The sequence below is a fragment of the Marmota marmota genome, unplaced genomic scaffold (assembly GCF_001458135.2).
Source record: "Marmota marmota marmota unplaced genomic scaffold, marMar, whole genome shotgun sequence".
Taxonomy (NCBI): domain Eukaryota; kingdom Metazoa; phylum Chordata; class Mammalia; order Rodentia; family Sciuridae; genus Marmota; species Marmota marmota.
Genome location: NW_025999924.1, coordinates 7,350,817 through 7,370,765, shown reverse-complemented (window position 1 = coordinate 7,370,765; position 19,949 = coordinate 7,350,817). Strand labels below are relative to the sequence as shown.

At 33.3% G+C, this 19,949-nt stretch overlaps 1 protein-coding gene across 2 annotated transcripts in view; it reads right to left on the bottom strand.

Annotated features, from left to right (window-relative positions):
* Positions 1-3,539: 3,539 nt before the first annotated feature.
* The window catches only part of Dhx29 (DExH-box helicase 29), a 45,806-nt gene continuing 29,396 nt past the window's right edge, over positions 3,540-19,949 (bottom strand). For both annotated transcript variants that reach the window (XM_015497300.2, XM_048800034.1), the window contains 14 exons: positions 19,161-19,301; positions 17,962-18,106; positions 17,725-17,842; positions 16,589-16,673; positions 14,894-14,982; positions 13,766-13,894; positions 13,611-13,686; positions 12,656-12,880; positions 11,451-11,587; positions 10,747-10,840; positions 8,798-9,100; positions 7,438-7,569; positions 5,833-5,929; positions 3,540-3,817 (listed from right to left, as the gene is read on the bottom strand). In XM_015497300.2, coding sequence (XP_015352786.1) covers positions 3,756-3,817; positions 5,833-5,929; positions 7,438-7,569; positions 8,798-9,100; positions 10,747-10,840; positions 11,451-11,587; positions 12,656-12,880; positions 13,611-13,686; positions 13,766-13,894; positions 14,894-14,982; positions 16,589-16,673; positions 17,725-17,842; positions 17,962-18,106; positions 19,161-19,301 — 1,833 coding nt within the window. In that variant the 3' untranslated portion in view covers positions 3,540-3,755. The remainder of the gene's footprint in view (positions 3,818-5,832; positions 5,930-7,437; positions 7,570-8,797; positions 9,101-10,746; positions 10,841-11,450; positions 11,588-12,655; positions 12,881-13,610; positions 13,687-13,765; positions 13,895-14,893; positions 14,983-16,588; positions 16,674-17,724; positions 17,843-17,961; positions 18,107-19,160; positions 19,302-19,949) is intronic.

The following is a 19,949-nucleotide window of genomic DNA, read 5'->3' as shown; positions in this document are numbered from 1 at the left end:
GCACCCTCCCACTTTCCCCAATGACTATAGCACCTGGCCTGGTCTTCTCCATCCCTTTCCTGCATTCAGTGCTGATGAACCACATGCTGGTCACGCTATTCCTGGACCTATCTTCAGTGACTTCAATCTCCATTTTGCTATGTATCAGTAGGGAAACGCTTTAGGTTTATTTATTATTGGAACATGTACATGTTAGACTTTAAGTTATGAAATTATCTTCTTTAACCAACCTCCCTACCTTTCACTTATTCACAATAAATTTGGGATTAGATTGTGATCCCTTTGTTTTCCTGGTCCATGGCATGTTCTGGACCCTTTTATTTCTATCTAAACATTTTTAGTCAACATGTTTCAGTGATAGTCTCCTTCATTCTAAGATCCTATAATCATGTGATAAAACAACCCCACCACTGACTTTATTTGCTCACCTTAAGCAATTAAGCCTTGCTGAAGAAAGCCAAGAGGCTTCCAACTTGTTCCCTGTAGTATGCTTCTTTAGTTCTTTTTGGGCTTTCTCTGATGTCATCCTTACACCCTGCTGGGTATTTCCATCTTGTCCATTAATTGGTAAGAGTCTTCCCACCTAAAATCATCTCATTCTTTAACCTACTATGCTCTTTTCCCTCATAATATCCATAAAGAATATTACTTACTTGCTGCCCCAGCTTTTCATTTACTCCCTAAAATTATGATTTGTGCCTGTGTAGAAAAGAGTTAACAGAGCAGGCCAAAGGTCTTTAGAAGGAACTGCTTACAAGAATGGCAATTTGGATAGAGCCTGGGAAGTAGGCTTTTAAAAAATTCTTGCTTTTTAGGAAAAACTGTTTTGTTCTAGAGGCATGAAATATCCATTTTTCTTCAGGAATTCTGAAGTTTTGGTAGGTATGCCTGGACTTTGTTCCTATGTGATATCCAAATGCTTGGAATGATCTAAAGTGGGCTACTCAGGGCTGCACAACACAGAGGAAGCCTGTGTAGATTTTTCTAAACTTCACATTTGTGTCTTTTCCTATTGTATATCCTTTCTCTATAATAAAAGCCTCTGAGTCCTGCAGAAGTCCTTCTATTTAATCATCAAATGTGTGGATAGTTGTGGGACTTCTGACAGTGTCCTTTCTTGCAACTTTCAATTCAAACTGTTCTAAAAGGTTGACATATTCATCAGGGGGGAAAAAAAAAATCTAAATCTAGTAGCCTTAGTCCATAGCATCTATTGACAATACTCCTGGTTCCAGAAACTCTCCCTCCTTGGCTTCCATGATAGCCCTATCTTGGCCCTTATTCATCCAGCATTTACTAATTACCTGTATGTGCCAGGCCTTGAGCTCGTTATATATTAATGAAACAATCATGAGGCAAAGTATGGTTTAGTGGAGAAGACAAAAAACAGATCTGAGAAAAGTACTATGCTGTGTTACTAACAGGGGGATGTACTTCAGTAGGACGGTTTGTTCTATAAAGATGCAGTACATTATTGCAGAACTTATGTGAAAATGCTTAAAAAACTGCTGGGCATCTTCTAGGAATTGAAAAGGAGTCTGGGGTGACTGGAGTACAATGAGAAATGGGAAAGCAGGGAAAATGAGGGTAGTAAGGTCCAAGTCATTTAGAACTTTGTAGGTTACATACAGAACTTTATATTTTGAGAGTAATGGGAAACCAGTAAAGGGTTAATCACCCAAGTGGTATAGCTTTTATCTTTCAAAATAGGGAGTTCTATGAGATTTTAAAATTTAAAAATATTTTCTCTGTTCTTTGATGATTACTAAACTCCTGTATCTTTTTTTAAAAAATATTTTTTAATTATAGGTGGATGCAGTATCTTTATTTTATTTTTATGTGGTACTGAGGATCGAACCCAGTGCTTCATGAATGGTAAGGGAGCGCTCTACCTCTGAACTACAACCCCAGCCCATCAACTCCCATATCTTAATCATGTCTGAAGAAGACTAACTTTATGACCCTAGTCTTTTTGTGTATATGTGGTGCTGGAGATTGATGTGAGCCACTGATTCACAATATCAAAGGAATAATGGTTATATTTCAGAAATTTAAGTAGTTCTAGAGTCATGATGCTTTTGCCACTTATTATCAGTATGATTCTAAACAAGTTATTTCACTTCTCTATGCCTCAGAGCACAGAGAAATGGGGTTAACACAGTTAACTACCTCACAGGATTTTGTGGAGTACATCAGTTAACAGACAAAACATTTGGGGCACTAGCTTGCCCATACAAAATGACTGATCAACTTTAGTTCCATCTGTAGGACTCTAGAGTTCCTATGCCTCTGTGTGTCTCAAGCTGAACTGCCTCCAGCACCCCATCTAGCTCTTTCCGCTGGCATTCTTCTTTATATTAAGGGCACTAAGGAGATATTCCAAACTGTTGTCACATGGACTCCCAGCTGTCAAATTCAAATTCCTTGCTATACTGCAAGTAAAACCGAAAATTAGAGACTGTTACTAAGTATTATCATTCACTTCCATCTATATATAAGTTGATTATTTGTCAACAAATATTAAAACTGAGTATCTATTATGAGAGTCAATTGTACTAGGTTTCTATAAAATTCTAATCTTTTGTCCTTCAGATATAATTTCTACTGCTTGATCTAAGAAGGACTGTATTTGAAGTTCACTAACAATCTACTAATGTAAAATGAGAAAGTAGCCGAGTGCAGTGGTGCATGCCTGTAATCCCAGCAGTTTGGGAGGCTGAAGCAGGAGGTTCGCAAGTTCAAAGCCAGCCTCAGCAACAGTGAGGCACTAAGCAACTCAGTGAGACCCTGTCTCTAAATAAAATACAAAATAGGGCTGGGGATATGGCTCAGTGGTCAAGTGCCCCTGAGTTCAAAAGGAAGCAAAACAAATAAAATGACTGAAAAATATCTAAACCTGCATGTGGTAGCACGTGATAATTCCAGCTACTTGGCTGTGACAGGAGGATTTTGAGTTCTAGGCCTGACTAGGTAACATAACAGGACCCTATCTCAAAAAAAAAAGTTAAAAAAAGAAAAATATCTATGCATGTTTTACTATCTCAACTTACCTGTTCACTTGTGGGTACCAAAAGCTCGGTTCAAAGGTGGTAATGTTAAAGCTTTGGAATGACGAAATAGGGCAAGCTATCTAACCCAAACTTGATAAGTAAAGCATTCATCATTTCTGGCCATCCTCCAGCACTACATCTTTATGTTTTCTGCTACAGAAAGAGGTGGAATCTATTGGTTGTACACTTATTTAGGTTCCAATTTTGAGTATCAATTGTTAAATAACTAACTTCTGAAGTTGTTCTTTTTTATGGAAATTTAATTATAATAGCTTTTAAGTTCATTTTGTTTTCTGGGCTAAAATGGTCTAAATTCTCCAAACCTCAAGGGCTGACAGAGGATGAGGCAGCTACTCAGGAAATAACAATACTAAGTTATAGATACTACAGAAGAGGATGAGGCAGCTACTCAGAAAATCACAATACTAAGTTACAGATACTTCAGACAAAGGTCTTGCCCTTAAGGCACATAACGGTGTGCAAAACATGGATGATACCAAAGAATTTATTGTAAATGTAGTGGCAAATACACTGAGAATAATCATCATTAAAAAGTAACTAGAAAATTACACATGTTGAAAGTCTGTGCTTTTTCTTCCCCCACCACCTTTAGGTTAATGGCTAGTACCAACATTTTAGATAATGAAATACTTAATAAGATGGTCCATTTTCACATAATTTCACGATTGTATCTTCATCTTAATTTCAATATCCATTACTATTCTCTGTTTTAATCAATTCTGTAATGATCTGTAGAATCTTGTCATCTGAGTAAAAAAAAAAAAAAAAACACCCATGAATAAATTCAACACTGGCTAACTTTCCAATGTATATGCATGTAAATAAGAGGAATTCTCTTTAAAATATTTTCTTAAATTAAGAATACAAAATCAAAACCAACAATATTCACTATAATACTAGAGATACCTATAAAATATTATTTGTTGTCCTATAAATGTTATCTATTATTATAGTTTCACTATAATTCAACAACAATAACAAAAAAAAAATCAACATTTTGGAAAAAAGTCAACATTGATTATGTACAGGCTAAGGTCCAAAGACATAATGTGGTAAAAACTGTTTCTTTTCTTTGTAAGAAATATTTTCTTTAAAAATTCAAGATAAGATGTTTGCTTACAACTTTTTCATCTGGTTGAAATAATCCTATTGACTTTTCCATGTTCCTCAGAGTATGGCAGGATTTCCATAAAATGGGCAAGGAAGAAGAAACTGTTATCAGTTTCTTCATGTTTAGACCAAAGGAAATAAAAAATTGTAACAGGGAAGTGTTCTTGGAGAGGTGTCAATGGGGAAGTGACAAGCTTCTCTACATAACAAAGGGAACCAATACCCACTGATTTGACAAACATCAAGAGAGGAGGCATTATTTGCTAAGGTTGTTCTGTTAACAACTACCCTGAAATTGTGACTTCCTAAGAATCTCATAATCACTCTTTTAGAAAAGTTGTAATTATCAGAGCTAATTCTAAATTCTAATACTGAATTCTGCATTTACACTTGGTTTAAATGCTCTGAATTTCAGTAGTTGCAATGGAAATTTAAAAAAAATTTTTTTTTGTAGTTGTAAGTGGACAGAATGCCTTTATTTGTTAATTTTTATGTGGTGCTGAGAATCAAACCCAGTGCCTCACACATGCTGGACAAGTGCTCTGCCACTGAGCTAGAGCCCCAACCCTGCAATGGAAATTTTGACAAATGTTATGTGATGGTGTGATGGGAAGCATATAGCACCAATAGGAAGATATTCTCTTCCTACAACTTCATTCTAATCAAGTCTCTATTATACAACCACTAGTTTACAAGAAATACAGGGACTAGAAAAGATGTTAAATCAAAGCATAAGGATGTAACCAATCAAAGCCTAAATGTGGAACATTCTCCATTAGAAATATAACCCAAATTATTAAATAAATGAAATTTGTTAATTTTAATAAATTGCATTTAAAAGGGGGATGATAGTAAAGCAGAAGTATACAGAATAAAAGACTGAAAAAAATGGCTATAGGTTTCTCCTATAGAGATCAGTATGTCTGGGATAGTCCTTTGGACCCTGCATTTTTATAACTGTCAGGATGATTTTTATGGTTAAGTGTCAATTTCAGATTTCTGTTGAAGGATAATGTATTTATTTTTTACAGATTAACAATTCTGCATTTGTGAGAAATGCATGGTAAACCTAACAGAAAGTTCCTAATTCTTATTTTTTTTTTTAAATAACTATGTTACTAGTTTACTAGGATGCTAATTAAGTAGTAAAATTTTATGCTCATTTTTATTATCCCTTTTTTTTCTGTGAAATGGTCAGTTTAGAAGCAAAGTTTAGAAGAGGTAGGAGTTAAAAGATTTTTTTTTTCTATTTTTTTGATACTAGGGATTGAGCCCAAGAGTGGTTAACCACTGAGTTAACCCCAGCCTTTTTCTTTATTTTGAAACAAGATCCTGTTAAATTGCAGAGGGCCTTGCTGTCTTTGAACTTGTAATTCTCCTTTCTCAGGGTCCTGTTCTCTGGGATTACAAGGGTGTACTACTATGCCCAGATAAACTAAAAGAATCTTAAGAGAATATGTAATTTGTGAATAATCAGAAATTATCTGAGTTTGATGGAATTCAGCATAAAATAGATTTTATTAAAATTTTTTTTAGTCACATGGAATTTATAACTTCAATGTGCTATCGTGTGCTTTAACTTAAAATAAATTATAAATACTGTCTTCCACATATATATTCTCTTCCACTGTCATCATAATCAAACACTTACTTTCAAGGGACATCTTTGGATTTTCAAGCTTTTTTCTTAAAACAGAATCAATGAGAATTCTTAGCTGCTTGAAAATTACAGCTATCTTTACAGGAGCCTGTTGAGAGAAGATGACAGATTGGACAAAATTGATCCAGGTGAATTTGAGTGTCTTTAAATAAATTAAGGTAAGACTATATATCTTTCATCTTACCTGCCTTAGCAAAGCTTGACTTTTAACATAAACACAATGGAAAAACATTAGCAAATTACTTCTAGTAGTTAAGCTATGCAAACATATTGATATTCTTACTAAATTTGATATTTGTTCCCCAAATAAAGCAACTATTATTCCAATAACTTTTCTTATATAATTCGTGGGAGTTAAGACTAAAGTTTGGGGATGGAAATTTTTTAAAAGCTTTATTGAAGTATAACTTAACAAACCATAAAAACGCACTCATTGTTAAGTATCTAATTTCAATGATTTTTAGCAAATTTATAGAATTGTGCAACCATCACCACAATCCAACAATAGAAATTTCTACCACTAAACTTTTTTACAAAGTACCAGATAATTTTTTTTTTTTTTTGTACTGGGGATTGTACCTTGTAGTGCTCAACCACTGAGGCACATCCCCAACCCTTTTAAAAATATTTAGAGACAAGGTCTCTCTAAATTGCTTAGGGACCTCACTAAGTTACTGAGGCTGGCTTTTTAAAAAAAATTTTTTTAGTTGTAGATGGACACAATATCTTTATTATATTTATTTATTTTTATGTGGTGCTGAGGATCAAACCCAGTGCCTCACATGTGCTAGGCAAGCACTCTACCAGAGCCACAACCCCAGCCCCTGAGGCTGGCTTTGAACCTTTGATCCTCCTGCAACAGCCTTCTGATAATGCTGGGATTACACAATGCGTGCCATTGTACCTGGCCAGATAAATTTTTTAAGTTACATGTAAAATTCACCTCTACAGATCTGGGCATACAGCTATCATGGTGAAGCCTAATAAAATTTTTTAGATTTGCTTAGTTTAAGCTGGTCGATGTTGATGGTGCTACAAAGAAACAGATGCACTTATTGCCAGAAATAAGCATATCTAGGTTTAATTTATACAGAGAACTTGACAATATGTATTAAAAACTGAATCTGTTTGGTCTTTGTGTGGCCAAACACAGTGGAATGAATGATCCTGAATTTGGGGATCAATAATTCTACATCTGAATCTTGCTCTATCAATAACTAATCCATGTAATCTAGAAAAGTGTTTCTATATAGCAGCATCTCTATAGAAAGGAAATTAAAAAAAAATATCTAATAAGATTATTAAGATATTATATTTGAGATAATCCATATGAAATTAACTATTGATATACCTAACACATGACAAGTTAATAATTGTTACTGATAACAAATATATATACTTTTATAATAGCAATATAATTTGATTTCTAAATTTAATAGATTTAAAACCATACAGGCAGGATAAAATAAAGAAGTCATTTATTTTAAATTGTAAGAAAAAAGTAAGTAAACCTCAATAAAAACTTAAAAATCTACTTCAATGTTATTAGAAGTTGAAAATTTTTATATAATGAATAAAATCAGCTGTGCTCTGTACCTGAAAATAGATCCAGCCATCAACAGAAAGAAGACGTTCTCTGTGTTGAACTTCTATATCACCACCAAAGAGTAAAACTGGAAAAGGGGTTATTAGGGTTGTTTCCCTCAAATACACTCTGGCATACCTTATCTACATAAGAAAAAAAAGGGGAGAGAAACAACTTCACAGTCTAAAAACAAAAATTCATTTATCTGTTTCATATAAGCATTTTTCAATAATGTGACTCTTTTTAAATCATTCTCTTATGTGAATTTTTCAATTCTGCAGTAATTACTATCATCACCTATGTATTAAAAGGCATTTTAAATATATTTTTTTTTTTTTAGAGAGAGAGAGAACTTTTTAATATTTATTTTTTAGTTTTTGGCGGACACAACATCTTTGTATGTGGTGCTGAGGATCGAACCCGGACCGCACGCATGCCAGGCAAGCTCGCTACCACTTGAGCCACATCCCCAGCCCCAGGCATTTTAAATATTATCTGTAAGGTTGAATTATATGCCTTGACCATAAATGAAACTATGTATAAGTAATTATTTAATGATATTAAATAATTAATGTCATAATAATGTTATGATTACATTTCAAAGTTTCTGGTTTCTAGATAAATGTTCAGTCAGTCAGTCAGTAATTTCTCATGTTTTACATTTAAGTTTGATAATATATTGAGTGTTTTCAAGCCAGTGCTAGAAATTATGGATTCTTGTTACTTTAAAGGTTAAGAAATATAATAAAGTCACTCTTATAGTAACGTGGGAAGAAATGTGTTTCAATTTGATGTTTTCTTTCTTACTGCCTTAAAACATGAGTCAATACAATAACAAAAAACACACACAAAAAACCAAAATATAAAGCAAATAAAATGTCATCATAATCTCTACCATACATTTAAAGTAAGAGAATGGAATAGCAATGTAGCTATGATTCAGAAGACTGTTTTAATTGTAATCTATAAATATTTGCTATTAAATTAGGTGATACTATGACTCAGACTCTTGCCCACTAATCCATAGTTCTACTACCCCATCCAAGATTCCTCTTATTTGGAAATGGAACATACAACTTGGTCTTTTTTCCCTTTTGAAACTTTATTAACTGATACCTTAATTAACTATCTGTTATAACTGTCTTTATTCCAAGTACAAAATTCAGAGAAAATTCTACTATTTTTCTCTTATTAAATGAAAAAGACGTAAGTATTATTTTTGAGAAGCTATGTATGTACATCTAGATTTCAAACACAAAAAAGAATAGCTCAATTTGAGAACTAAGTTAGATATTTGTTGGGACATAACTTGTTATAAATGACTTCTAGAAAAATGTTCTGAAAACTAGAATTTAAGAACAAGTACTTTACCTTCTCCTGGTATAAGAGCCATCCATGAGTTTGTAAATCACGATTTACTGAGGATGGATGTACTTGTGCTTTGCCTTGGGCTGTTTCCACTATGCAAGCCAATTTTTCTGTAACATCCACTGACTTTGTATAGATTATCTTCCCCACATTGTCATATAGTCCAGCAGCCAATACAGCTTTAAGAAGGGCAATTTCTTGGAAAGAGAGGGTCTGTGAGGCTCTGTTTTCCTCCCAGCTGGTAGAAGTTGAGGCAGATGAAAATCCTGCAGCCTTAACCAACTTTATTAATTCCTGCTTTACATCCTAGATTGATTTATGTTTTTTAAAAAAGACATAATCACAATTGATTAAAAGAGAGAAATTTCCAAATAACTTTGTAATTTGTATTACTGTTTTCCATAAAAAACAGACAAGATGCCAAATTATTATTTAGTTGACTTCCACCCAAATTAAGTTAGGGTAGAGAAAAGAGATACTGGAAAGTTAAGAATTAGAGCCAGATCTTTCACCATGGTAAGATTTTAGATGTTATAAAATATAAGCATTTCTATGAGAGCTGTTTCAGTAGTAGCTATCCTTTTTTTACTCAATGAGGATGGTCATAGAATAACAATGAAAAAGAATTAAAGAACTGTGATTACATTCTCTACCTTTTGTCTCTGGGAATCTGACCTTAATTTCCTAAAGAATTCGACTTCTTTTAATCTAAAATTGTGACCTAAAACATTTTTCTACCTTTAATAGTGCCAATCAGCAAAGATTACTACAGGAAGGATGAACATTTTTCAAAGTACACAGGAGATAAGTAATTAAAAGGTGACATTTACACTTAGGATATTCTTTAGGCTTTTGGTCTGGGGTAAAATAAACACTGATTCCAGGGGAGGAAAGACCAAACAGCTGCTCTAACACCAGAGTTGGCAAAGAGATCTAAAACCTTGCAGGTCAGAGTAGGTGAAGAAAAGGATCAGACAAAGAAGGCAGTGAGAAACAATCTGGAGGTTGGGGGAAGGTAAGGTTTAAGTTAAAGGAGAAAGGGCTAAACTGAAGAAATTGCCACCTTTGGACCAAGGAACCAGTATTTCCACATACTGAATTTCAGTCAGTTGGCCCAGAGTGGCTATTTTCAGAATGTAAGAACCTCTATAGGATGATTTACCTGGTTTGTTAAAAAACAAAACAAAACAAAAAGGAAAAAACAGGAGGGGGTAACTATAGATTAAGAGACTTAAGGGATATATCAACCAAATTTAATGGGTATTCCTTGTTTGGATCATGATTTGAATTAACTTAAAAAAATTTATGAGATCATTAGGGATATTTAAGCACTGTATAAATATTAAGAAAATTTTTAAAAGGTGTGAAAATATTAAGGAAAACAAAAATCCCATACTTCAGATATACATAATGATCTGATGCCTTGGATGCGCTTAAAAATAATCTAGAGGGCAATTAGTAGGAGAATATAAATTAAAGCAAGATTGATCACATGTTGATAATTATGGAAGCAGGAAATGGTTACCTGGAAGTTCATTATAATAGTCTGTCTATATTTTAGTATAATGAAGAAAACAATTTTCCAGACTCAGAACTGTAAATTATGCCCCTTTGAGATTCTTTAAGTGGAACCGAGACTGATAGAGGTTAACTATCCTAATTCCCATACTAGTGTTATTTCTAAGGAAATATGCTGCCTTTTTAAAACAAAAAATCATTTCCCAAATATATATAATTGTTAAGTACTGTTTTAAATCACTATGTCATACATATTGGTTACTTGTTGGAAGTAACAATGGAACAAAAATTATAAGTTTATTAATTCAGTAAGTATTTATTAAATTCTTACTGTGTGTCAAGCACTAGTCTATACATTCTTCTTCTTCCCCCCTCCACCTAAAAATAAGCCTATCATAGTTTTCCATCTGACTTTAGAGAAGTGTGTTAATTACCTCTAGGGTTAACAGTGATGTTCTATTAAGAAAGTTCCTTCGGCAATACATGATTTCAGATCGATAGCCTCCTTCTTGCCGTGCTTTCTTCCATCTAGATAAATGAAATGTTGATAAATGAATAAAGTTTATGTTTTCTTTCCAAGTTTTCTTTTTCAGAGGTTGTAACCAAAGTAAGGTTTAATTAAATTATAATCATTTAAAGAGAAAGGTTCTTGCTTTTTATAGCAGCTACATTTATATAAGAATTTCAACTACAACATAAACTTTTTGTTTACGTATAGTAATAAATTACTAAATGACTCCAAACATGATAAATGAATATATGTAATCTCAAGAAAATTGTTTTTAAATTTTAAAGAGCATAAAACTATGAAATTCTAACATACTGTGACAAATGAAAAAAACTTGAAATGTCAATAATTTTAATGACAAAGATTTCATTTCTTAAAAAGTAAATAACCTCAGGTCATTAGCATATTGATACCATGTAGATTCTTTCTTTCTTTTTTTTTTTTTTTGAGAGAGAGAGAGAGAGAGAGAGGATTTTTTAATATTTATTTATTTTTTTAAAAATTTTCCACGGACACAACATCTTTGTTTGTATGTGATGCTGAGGATCGAACCTGGGCCGCACGCATGCCAGGTGAGCGTGCTACCGCTTGAGCCACATCCCCAGCCCACCATGTAGATTATTTCTTTACCCTAGATAAGCATTGTAGATTGTCAGATGGTCTGAATCTGCCATAGCCAAAGCTGATTTTGCAAGATCTGCTTCATCTTTTCGACCAATTGGTGTGGTAAAAGGAGACTTCTCTGTCATAACTGCTGCCAGTGTTGCCTATCCATAAATAACCAAATAATTTATCATTAGAAGTATACACTGAAACAGATTTATAAAAGAAAGCAAATCATAAAACAATCACACTGTAAGTTGTCCTTATTTTTAATAATACCATATTCCATCATAGCTAACTTATATTTTCATTTTAAGTAGTAACTCTCAGTTTCATTTTAAAAAATGCATTACTTTATTTTTATCTTCTGAAGGAGGTAAGGAACCCAAATTAGAGAAAAAAACTGAAAATGTATATAAGTGATTTATAGTCTGTCATGTAGGTAGAGGCAATCTCAGAATCACAGCTCAGTTATCTTAACTCCTACTGCTAAATCACGGATTGCCATGCCCTTTAAAAAAATATGCTTAACTTGTTGCAACTTTTCAGACAAACTATCATGGTAGAGGTAATTTTTTGAATTTGGCACAATCCTGGTGAGTAACCCCTTCCTCTCTTCCTTCTTCCCTCCCTTCCCCTCTCTCTTCCTTCTTTTCTCCTTTTGTGGCGCTAGGGATCAAATCTAGGGTCTCATGCATGGTAGGCAAGTGCTCTACCATGAGTGACATCCCCAACCCCACACCTAGATCTAATTACTAAAGAAAAAGAGAGAAAATAATAGTTGTTTTTAAACAACCTTGATTTATGCCCAGAAAAGGACACAGCTTGATAAAGACAGTGCAGAATATGTGCCCAAAGATTCAGACAGATGCATAGAATGAATGAATGAATGGAGAAAACAGAATCCTGATAACTACTGGCCCAGAAAGGGAACACAGATAAAAGAAAAAAAATAAGTTTTGATTCTAGTTTTCAAAATCTGTGGTGTTTAAAACTTCCTTTGAATTATCTACCATATATTCAACTAAATAAATATTTCAAGTGGGTTGTTTGATAGCAAAAGTTCAGACAAACTGAAGTCACATAACAGTACCTGTAGTATACTTAAGTAAATGAATAGATTTTCAAGTATATAAAATAAAAATTTAAAACTTAAAAATTATTTCCAAACTTGAGAATTTCCTAGCAAAATGACATTTAAAGTGAAGTAGCAGCAGTATCATTTCACTTACCACTGGATTGAGACAGCCAAATATGGCACCAAAAATAAGCATCTTGCCAATTTTGACATTCACAGGTAAAGCTGCAAGGTGTTGGCCCAATGGAGTCAGTTTAGGTTCATTTAGTTCACAAGCTCCAATTTTTCGGAGTAAATTCATTGCATTGCTGATTACTTGAAGCTGAGGAGGATCTAAGGCTTTGGATAGGAAATCCTCAGGAGAACCAAGATTACATTTCTGCAGATTGAAAGAGTGATAAAATTGGTATGTGAGCAGAAAGAATTGATACTACACAAACAGTGGAACTAAATTTTGAGTTCAGTAAAATTTTAAGCAAAGAGGGTAAATGTGTAAGGTTATCCCTATTATTTTTCTTATAGTGGGGCTGGGGAGATGTATGTGTTTGGAGGCAAAGGTAGAAAAGAGGATGAGATCTTCCAGTCCACATTTTTGGTTTCTTCACTACTGATTTTAGTCAAAACTCTAAGAAAAGGAGGATATTATCAGTCTAGAAGTCCTTGGTCTGTTAGTGCTTCTCAATTTCAGCATTACTAAAAGTTTGTGCTGGGTAGTACTTTGTTTTAGGGAGCTGTCCTGTGCACTATTCATATGTTCAGCAGCATCCCTCATCTCTACCCACTAGAGACCAGGAACATTTATCAATCCCTGCCAGTTATGAAACCCCAAAATGTCTCTAGACAACTCCACATGTCCCCCTGATAAGAACTACTGATCTAGGTTGTATTTCAATACATATGCTGTATTTTAATAGAAACTATGAGTATTTATGGCAAAATCAAAGCACAGTGGATTTATACTTATAAAAAGATGGAAAGGAGCACATATTAAAGAACAAGATACTTGAAAATCTATAAAGCAACATAAAGGCAAGATAAGTTTATATTTTTTTTTTTTCTAAAAAGGGTGAAGAACAAAAAAATTCATCTAAGTTCCTGATAACAAATACCATAATATGAAGACATAATTCCTCCAGAGGTACACGCAAGATTTCAGGAACAGAATAGTCCATAAAGCCTTCAAATCTGAAAAATAAGATAATATTTATCTGGAATGCCACCTAGTACTGATTTGGACTTTTTGAATTTGAATGAGGTGCCATACCTCTCTCTCGTGTATAATCGAAAGCAGAAGCCATCTCGGACCCGCCCAGCTCTCCCCTGGCGCTGCAGAGCACTAGCTTTACTCACAAAAGTTTCGACCAAGGAACTCATTTGACTGCTTTCATGGTACCTAAAGAAATGTTTTAGGAGAAAATAAGTAGATAACTCACATTAAAATTGGAAAAACCCAGAAATATTTAACTCTTAACATTAAGTTAAATATAGGTTGTTTTGATAATGAAGTTTTTAATACCAAATTAAAAGCTCTGGTACAAGGAAAAAAGACAAGCTTGTGTCATTTACCCTTTCTCAAATTAATCTGATCAAGGATTATTATTATTTTTTTTTTAGTGGAATACCTATGTAACAAGAATTCTTTGAAATAGTTTGAGAAGTGCTAGTGTCAACATTAAAATTCATCATACCTTTCATAAGATAAGTTAAACACTGAAAACATTTCCTCTAGAGGTACAATCAAGAACTTATTTTTTATTTGACAGTATTATTTTTCAAATATTTCTACAGTGTCCTAATATTAGGGATAGTGTATGTAATTATAAAGTAGTAAAGGCAGTGTACCCAATTTATGCAATATAAATATTAAAATATTTATAAAGTAGTAATTGTTTTGTTGGTGATTTAGTTAAGATTATCTGTTATGTTCCAGTTCCTGTACAAGGCACTTTCAATTAGGATATCTTCATTTTTCTCACTTACACATAAAAAAACTGATGATTAGAAAGTTTTTACTTTCTTCAAGATAACAAATCAGAGATTTAAATCCAGCTGACTCTAGATTTATGTCCTTTTGTTATTATCCCACAAATAATGTTTTTGTTAAACAATTTATTTTAGAAACAAAAAAATCTACAAAAAGTAATGTAAAAATTTTTTAGCACTTTCCTAAAAGTAGTAGCACAATGGCCTCACAACCCCATGAAATGAAATTCTTAACATTTAGCCTCAGACATTTTAAAGTTTCCTATAGCTTTTCTAAGGCTTTTTGCTTTGGGCAGAATTAAGACATTTGGGATTTTCCCTATATGATTCTGTAATTTCTCCTAACAATTCAAGAGCCCCAAACTCTTTCCAGGTTAAAAATGTCTTGATCTGGGAAATTCAAACTTACTTATTTTCTTTTGTTCTTCCAGTATCAATTACAAATACAACATCTGGAATAGTGATACCCGTCTCTGCAATATTTGTTGCTAAAACAATCTGAAAATAAACAAAACGCTAAAACATTTAAACAACTTTCAGCAACATATCATCATTTAAACTTCTTTAGATAGTTTGAACTGATGAATTTTTAGTATTGTTCGTTTTTGAGACAGCATCTCATTAGGTTGCCCAGGCTAGTCTCAAACTCATGGGCTCAACGATCCTCCCACTTTAGCCTCCCAAGTAGCTAAAATTACAAGTGTGCATCATCATGCCCAGCAGAACTGATGAATTTTTAAAAATGAATTTCAATTTTATTCACAAAAACTTAAAATTTGTTATTATTTTGTAATTAATTTGCTCTAGTTTCATCAGCTCAGTTTATTAAAGTTGATTTTTATTATAAGAAAAGCAACATTCCCCTAATTCTAGTAAATCATCTTAAAACATGACAGAGTAGAATGGGAAACTGGGTCAGTGAATGGAGACAGCTCAGTGCAACCTTTCAGATTTCTTAGAAGGAAAAAAAAAAAAAGCAGATGATTGACAACTGCTTACTATCCTGCTTCTTTATATCTTTGCTTTATGAGTTTGTCCTGAATTACCTCACCTGTAAATTAGGAGGTAGAAACAGATAAATTCTGCAGTCTAAACTCTCTAGTTCTAAAATTATTAACAGTGATTACTGAATAGTGCAATCTTCTGCATTTTTATGTTGTTGTTGAATAATTGGAGATAAAACTTAGGAAATTCTGAGTCAAATCCAATAAGCATTGCTCTACTTCTGTGTATTTTGATATTGAATAATTGCTTCTTATTCATTTATTCTAGGAAATGAAACCCAGATTATGAAGAGCTGGATGGGACCTATGTGATCATTATATTTCAATAGTGTTTAAATTTTAATTTTTTTCCTTTGGGTTAAGAGATGGAACTCTTTTCTTCAAACAAAATCTTACAGGGAAGCCCAAATGTTGAAGATCAGAGCATAGCCTCAGGATCCCTATAGTTCTCAAGGCACAGTTAGAAAATCAACAGTTTAATTCAACCTTTCTTAAAGAAAAGTGAGGTTGAGTAGTTGTCAAAGACTACACAGATGGTGGCAATTTAGCAACTAGAAACCAGGCCTCTTGCATTACAGTCAGGCTTTTTCCAACAGCTATATCTTTCCCATAGTTCCTAGATTGTGCTCAGAGAAAGGGTTCAGAATCTGAGATACTCTTTGTCAAGAAGAATCCTGAGGAGAGGACACAATGAAAATACTGAGACTATTTCCATAATATAATGATCTTTGTACTATAAAAACATTCAGGAAAAAAACAGCTTAGAAATAGGAATTCTCCTGGGACTTAAACAGCTCCTGATATCCAATTTCCTTCAAAATGCCTTCCTGGGAAAAGTAGTGATTTGTTTTTTTCACAAGCAACATTTATGCCATATTTTCAACTACCACTCCTGTCAAAAGTCTTGTCCCTTTAATAGCACGTAATGTAAATATTCAAATGCTTGAGTTTTAATATTGGGTTCACTTCTGACTCAAGTAGAGCACTAGGAGTCTGTCATGAGTAGGTACTTAATAATTTCCTTCGATCATAAAAAGTCACAATGTTTTCATGAAGTATGATCAGGTGGATCACTATAAATTTGATGTACTGAATTTTACCTTCCTGACTCCTGGAGGAGGAAGTGTGAATGCTGCTGCTTGATCTTGTGTTGAAAGAATAGAATGCAGAGCTATCACCTTATATCTGAAAGTTAAAATCATAGTTCTTAGCAAGAGTTTCTCTTTAGAAGACACTGCAAAGAATAACAAAGTTTATTTGCATATAGAAAGCAATTTTCAAATGGTTTATCATGAAAAATTTAAACACACAAAAGTTCATAGAATAGTTGAATAAAATCCCATGTAATATGAACAAGTTACAGATTGAATATCCCTTCTCTGAAATGCTTGGGGTAAGAATTGTTTCAGATTTTTAAACATTTAGAACTTTGAATTTTGTATTAAGGTGGCTCAAATTGTATATGAAATATAGGGTCTAAAGAATTTTTTAAAATGTCGTAATGTTAATGTGAAAACCGTGATATCAATAGTAAATTATATCAGAACAGATGAACAGTTGTGTAAATACGATAATTTATAATGTTGTTGAGTTATTTTGTGGGGTGATGCTGGGGATTGAACTCAGGGGCCCTCAATCACTGAGTCACATCCCCAGCCCTATTTTGTATTTTATTTAGAGACAGGGTCTCATGTGTTGCTTAACACCTCACTGTTGCTGAGGCTGGCTTTGAACTTGCAATCCTCCTGCCTCAGCGTCCTGAACTGCTGGAATTATAGGCATGCACCACCATGCCTAGCTTCTTGTTGTTTTTATAAGGTTAAGTGGATTGGGGGGAGAGTCACCATTTTATGCTTAATCACAGGATTCTCTCTACTTAATCATACTAAGAAAATAGAACAAATGCAGCTATAGTATGTAAAAATTTTTACTATATGAAATGCTATAATAGAAATATTAAACACAAAGATTTAACTCACTGTTTACATTTTTCACTTAAGGTGAAAAGACTTTGAAAACTCTGATTAAGACTTTTTTGTTAATATGTATTTTTTTAGTTGAGGGTAGATACAAAATACCTTTACTTTTTTTTTGTGGTGCTGGGGATCGAACCCAGTGCCTCACGTGCTAGGTAAGTGCTCTACCACTAAGCCACAACCCCAGCCCAAGACTTTTAATGTTTCAAATGTTTTTCTATCTTAAAATTACAAGGAATATAGTGAAGATTTGTAGTTACCGTTCAGAATAAAATCTTCTATCATTTGACAGGAGATCATACAACTGTTGAATATGAGCAAGACCTGGTAAAAAGATCAATACTGCTCCTTCAATATTTCTGAATTGGGGACTTTTGTCTGAAATTTTTAAAAAAGATAAAATATTGAAGATTAAAAAACAGCATCTAAAATATTAATAAAATAGCTAATAAAATAAAGAAATATTTTATCAAAACAGAGAGACACTAGAAATATACCTAAATATACAAGAAGTTCCAGAATGAGATCCAGGTTGATTTTGTGAGGATTCATGTAGGAAATAGCATGCTGAGTGCGGTTGCTGTACTTTTGGTAAAAAGGATTTAAGTCGGCACTTGTTCCAGTATAAACTGGAATGTGTTCCTAAAAGAAACACACCACAGAGAGCTGAATGAAAACATTAAATATTTTTGTAAGAAGAAAAACGAAGTTATTTACATCCATTCAAATCTACTTTTTTCATTGTCACCATTACTGTTGTTAAAAAACAGCAAGAGTACAATTTTCAAGTGGAAAAAATTTAAAACTTCAAATCTCTCCTATAATTTATGTATTATTCTGTGGCATTTAAAAAGCAGTCAGGCCAAGAGAGGACATAATAATTTTAATATGGTAATTTATACCTACCTCATTCCTCCTACATTCTACTTTGGCTATAAATTCCAATAATCTCTTTTGAAATAACTAAACTTTTCTAAAGTTGTTTTTTTAGTTTGTAATTCCTATCTTTGGAATTTCAGAGAAAGATTTTAGCTTTTGCTTTCTGGGGTTTTCTGTCTTTTAAAAGATAAAGTAACTTTAATTTTGTATTTCCATCAGTTTGGATATTTGCATGAAATACAAATGAAATGTCATAGATGTACTCAAAATGCTGGATATAGTACCACTGGTTAAAATGTCAGATAATGTAGCTTTCCTGATGTTTCTAAAAACACACAATTGAGACTAACTCCCTAGGAAGAATTGTGCTTGCCCTAAATATTGTCCCTATATATCTAAGACTGGCTCTTGCCAGGAGGGAGGGTACTAAGAAGACCAATGGCAAAGATCTAGATTTTGGGCCTGCACCATCTAATCACTTATGGTGAAAAGACAAAGTATATAAAACCACTATGAATTTACTCCTTAATAATTGATCACTGCTATGAAATTGTTATAAAAGCTGCTTCTTATTTACATAGTCCTTTAATTTTTTGTGTTTGAATAGCTCAGAACAATGTAAGAGAACAATTATATTACAAATTAAAGACTATAAAACAATGCTTAAAAAATGATCTTTAAACTTTATTCACACTCGTATCTGTTTCTCTTCTACCAAATTATACCCAAATCTACTGCGTGAGCCATATGAAATTCACATGGCAGGTTATGCCCTGGATATCAACACTAGATCTCTTTCAAAAGATTTTCTTCTTACGTGGTACTTTTTTATCCCCCCAGCTTTGCCAGTGACATTAAGGGTTATTTCTTCTTCCTCCTCTAGAAATTTTTGACAATATTCCGAGTCTTTTTCCAACACAAAGCCTGTTTCTTCTATTATATCTTCAAGATGAAAAACCTGCATAGAGTAAGGCAGATAAATGGGTGAACCCAAATTCATTTCAGAAATATAATAAAGAGAAAAAGGGGATTATCACCTTTTGAATGTTACCAAACTAGATTATGAAAACAATTTTTTTCAGTATTACTTGGAAATGAAGAATTTTGTTAATACAGGTGGGTTTGTCACTTAAGTCTCAAGACAAATTACATTATGATGTATTTTTTAAATGTGAAAATGGATAAAAGAATAGACTTCAGCAGCTGAACTAAAAAGATAAGCATTAAAATCAGGCAGAAGGGGCTGGGGTTGTGGCTCAGAGGTAGAGTGCTCGCTTAGTACATGCAAGGCTCTGGGTTCGACCCTCAGCACCACATAAAAATAAATAAATAAAGATATTGTGTCCAAATCAGGCAGAAAAGAAGCTTCAAAGACGACCCTAAACACAGAATAGGTTAAAAAAAAAAAAAAAGAGTTCCTTAAAGCCAGGTAGCCACTCTCAATCTGGATATAATGGTTTTAATGTAGAACTAAGTTTTATGTTCTGTAGCCCTTAGGTCAGTTGTCAGAACACTCCTTTCCATCCTGTCCTCTCTCAGGCAAGGCAGCACCAGCCATGTCATTCTCAAGGCTATCTCCAGGCCCTCTCTCGACTTGTAGAATCCA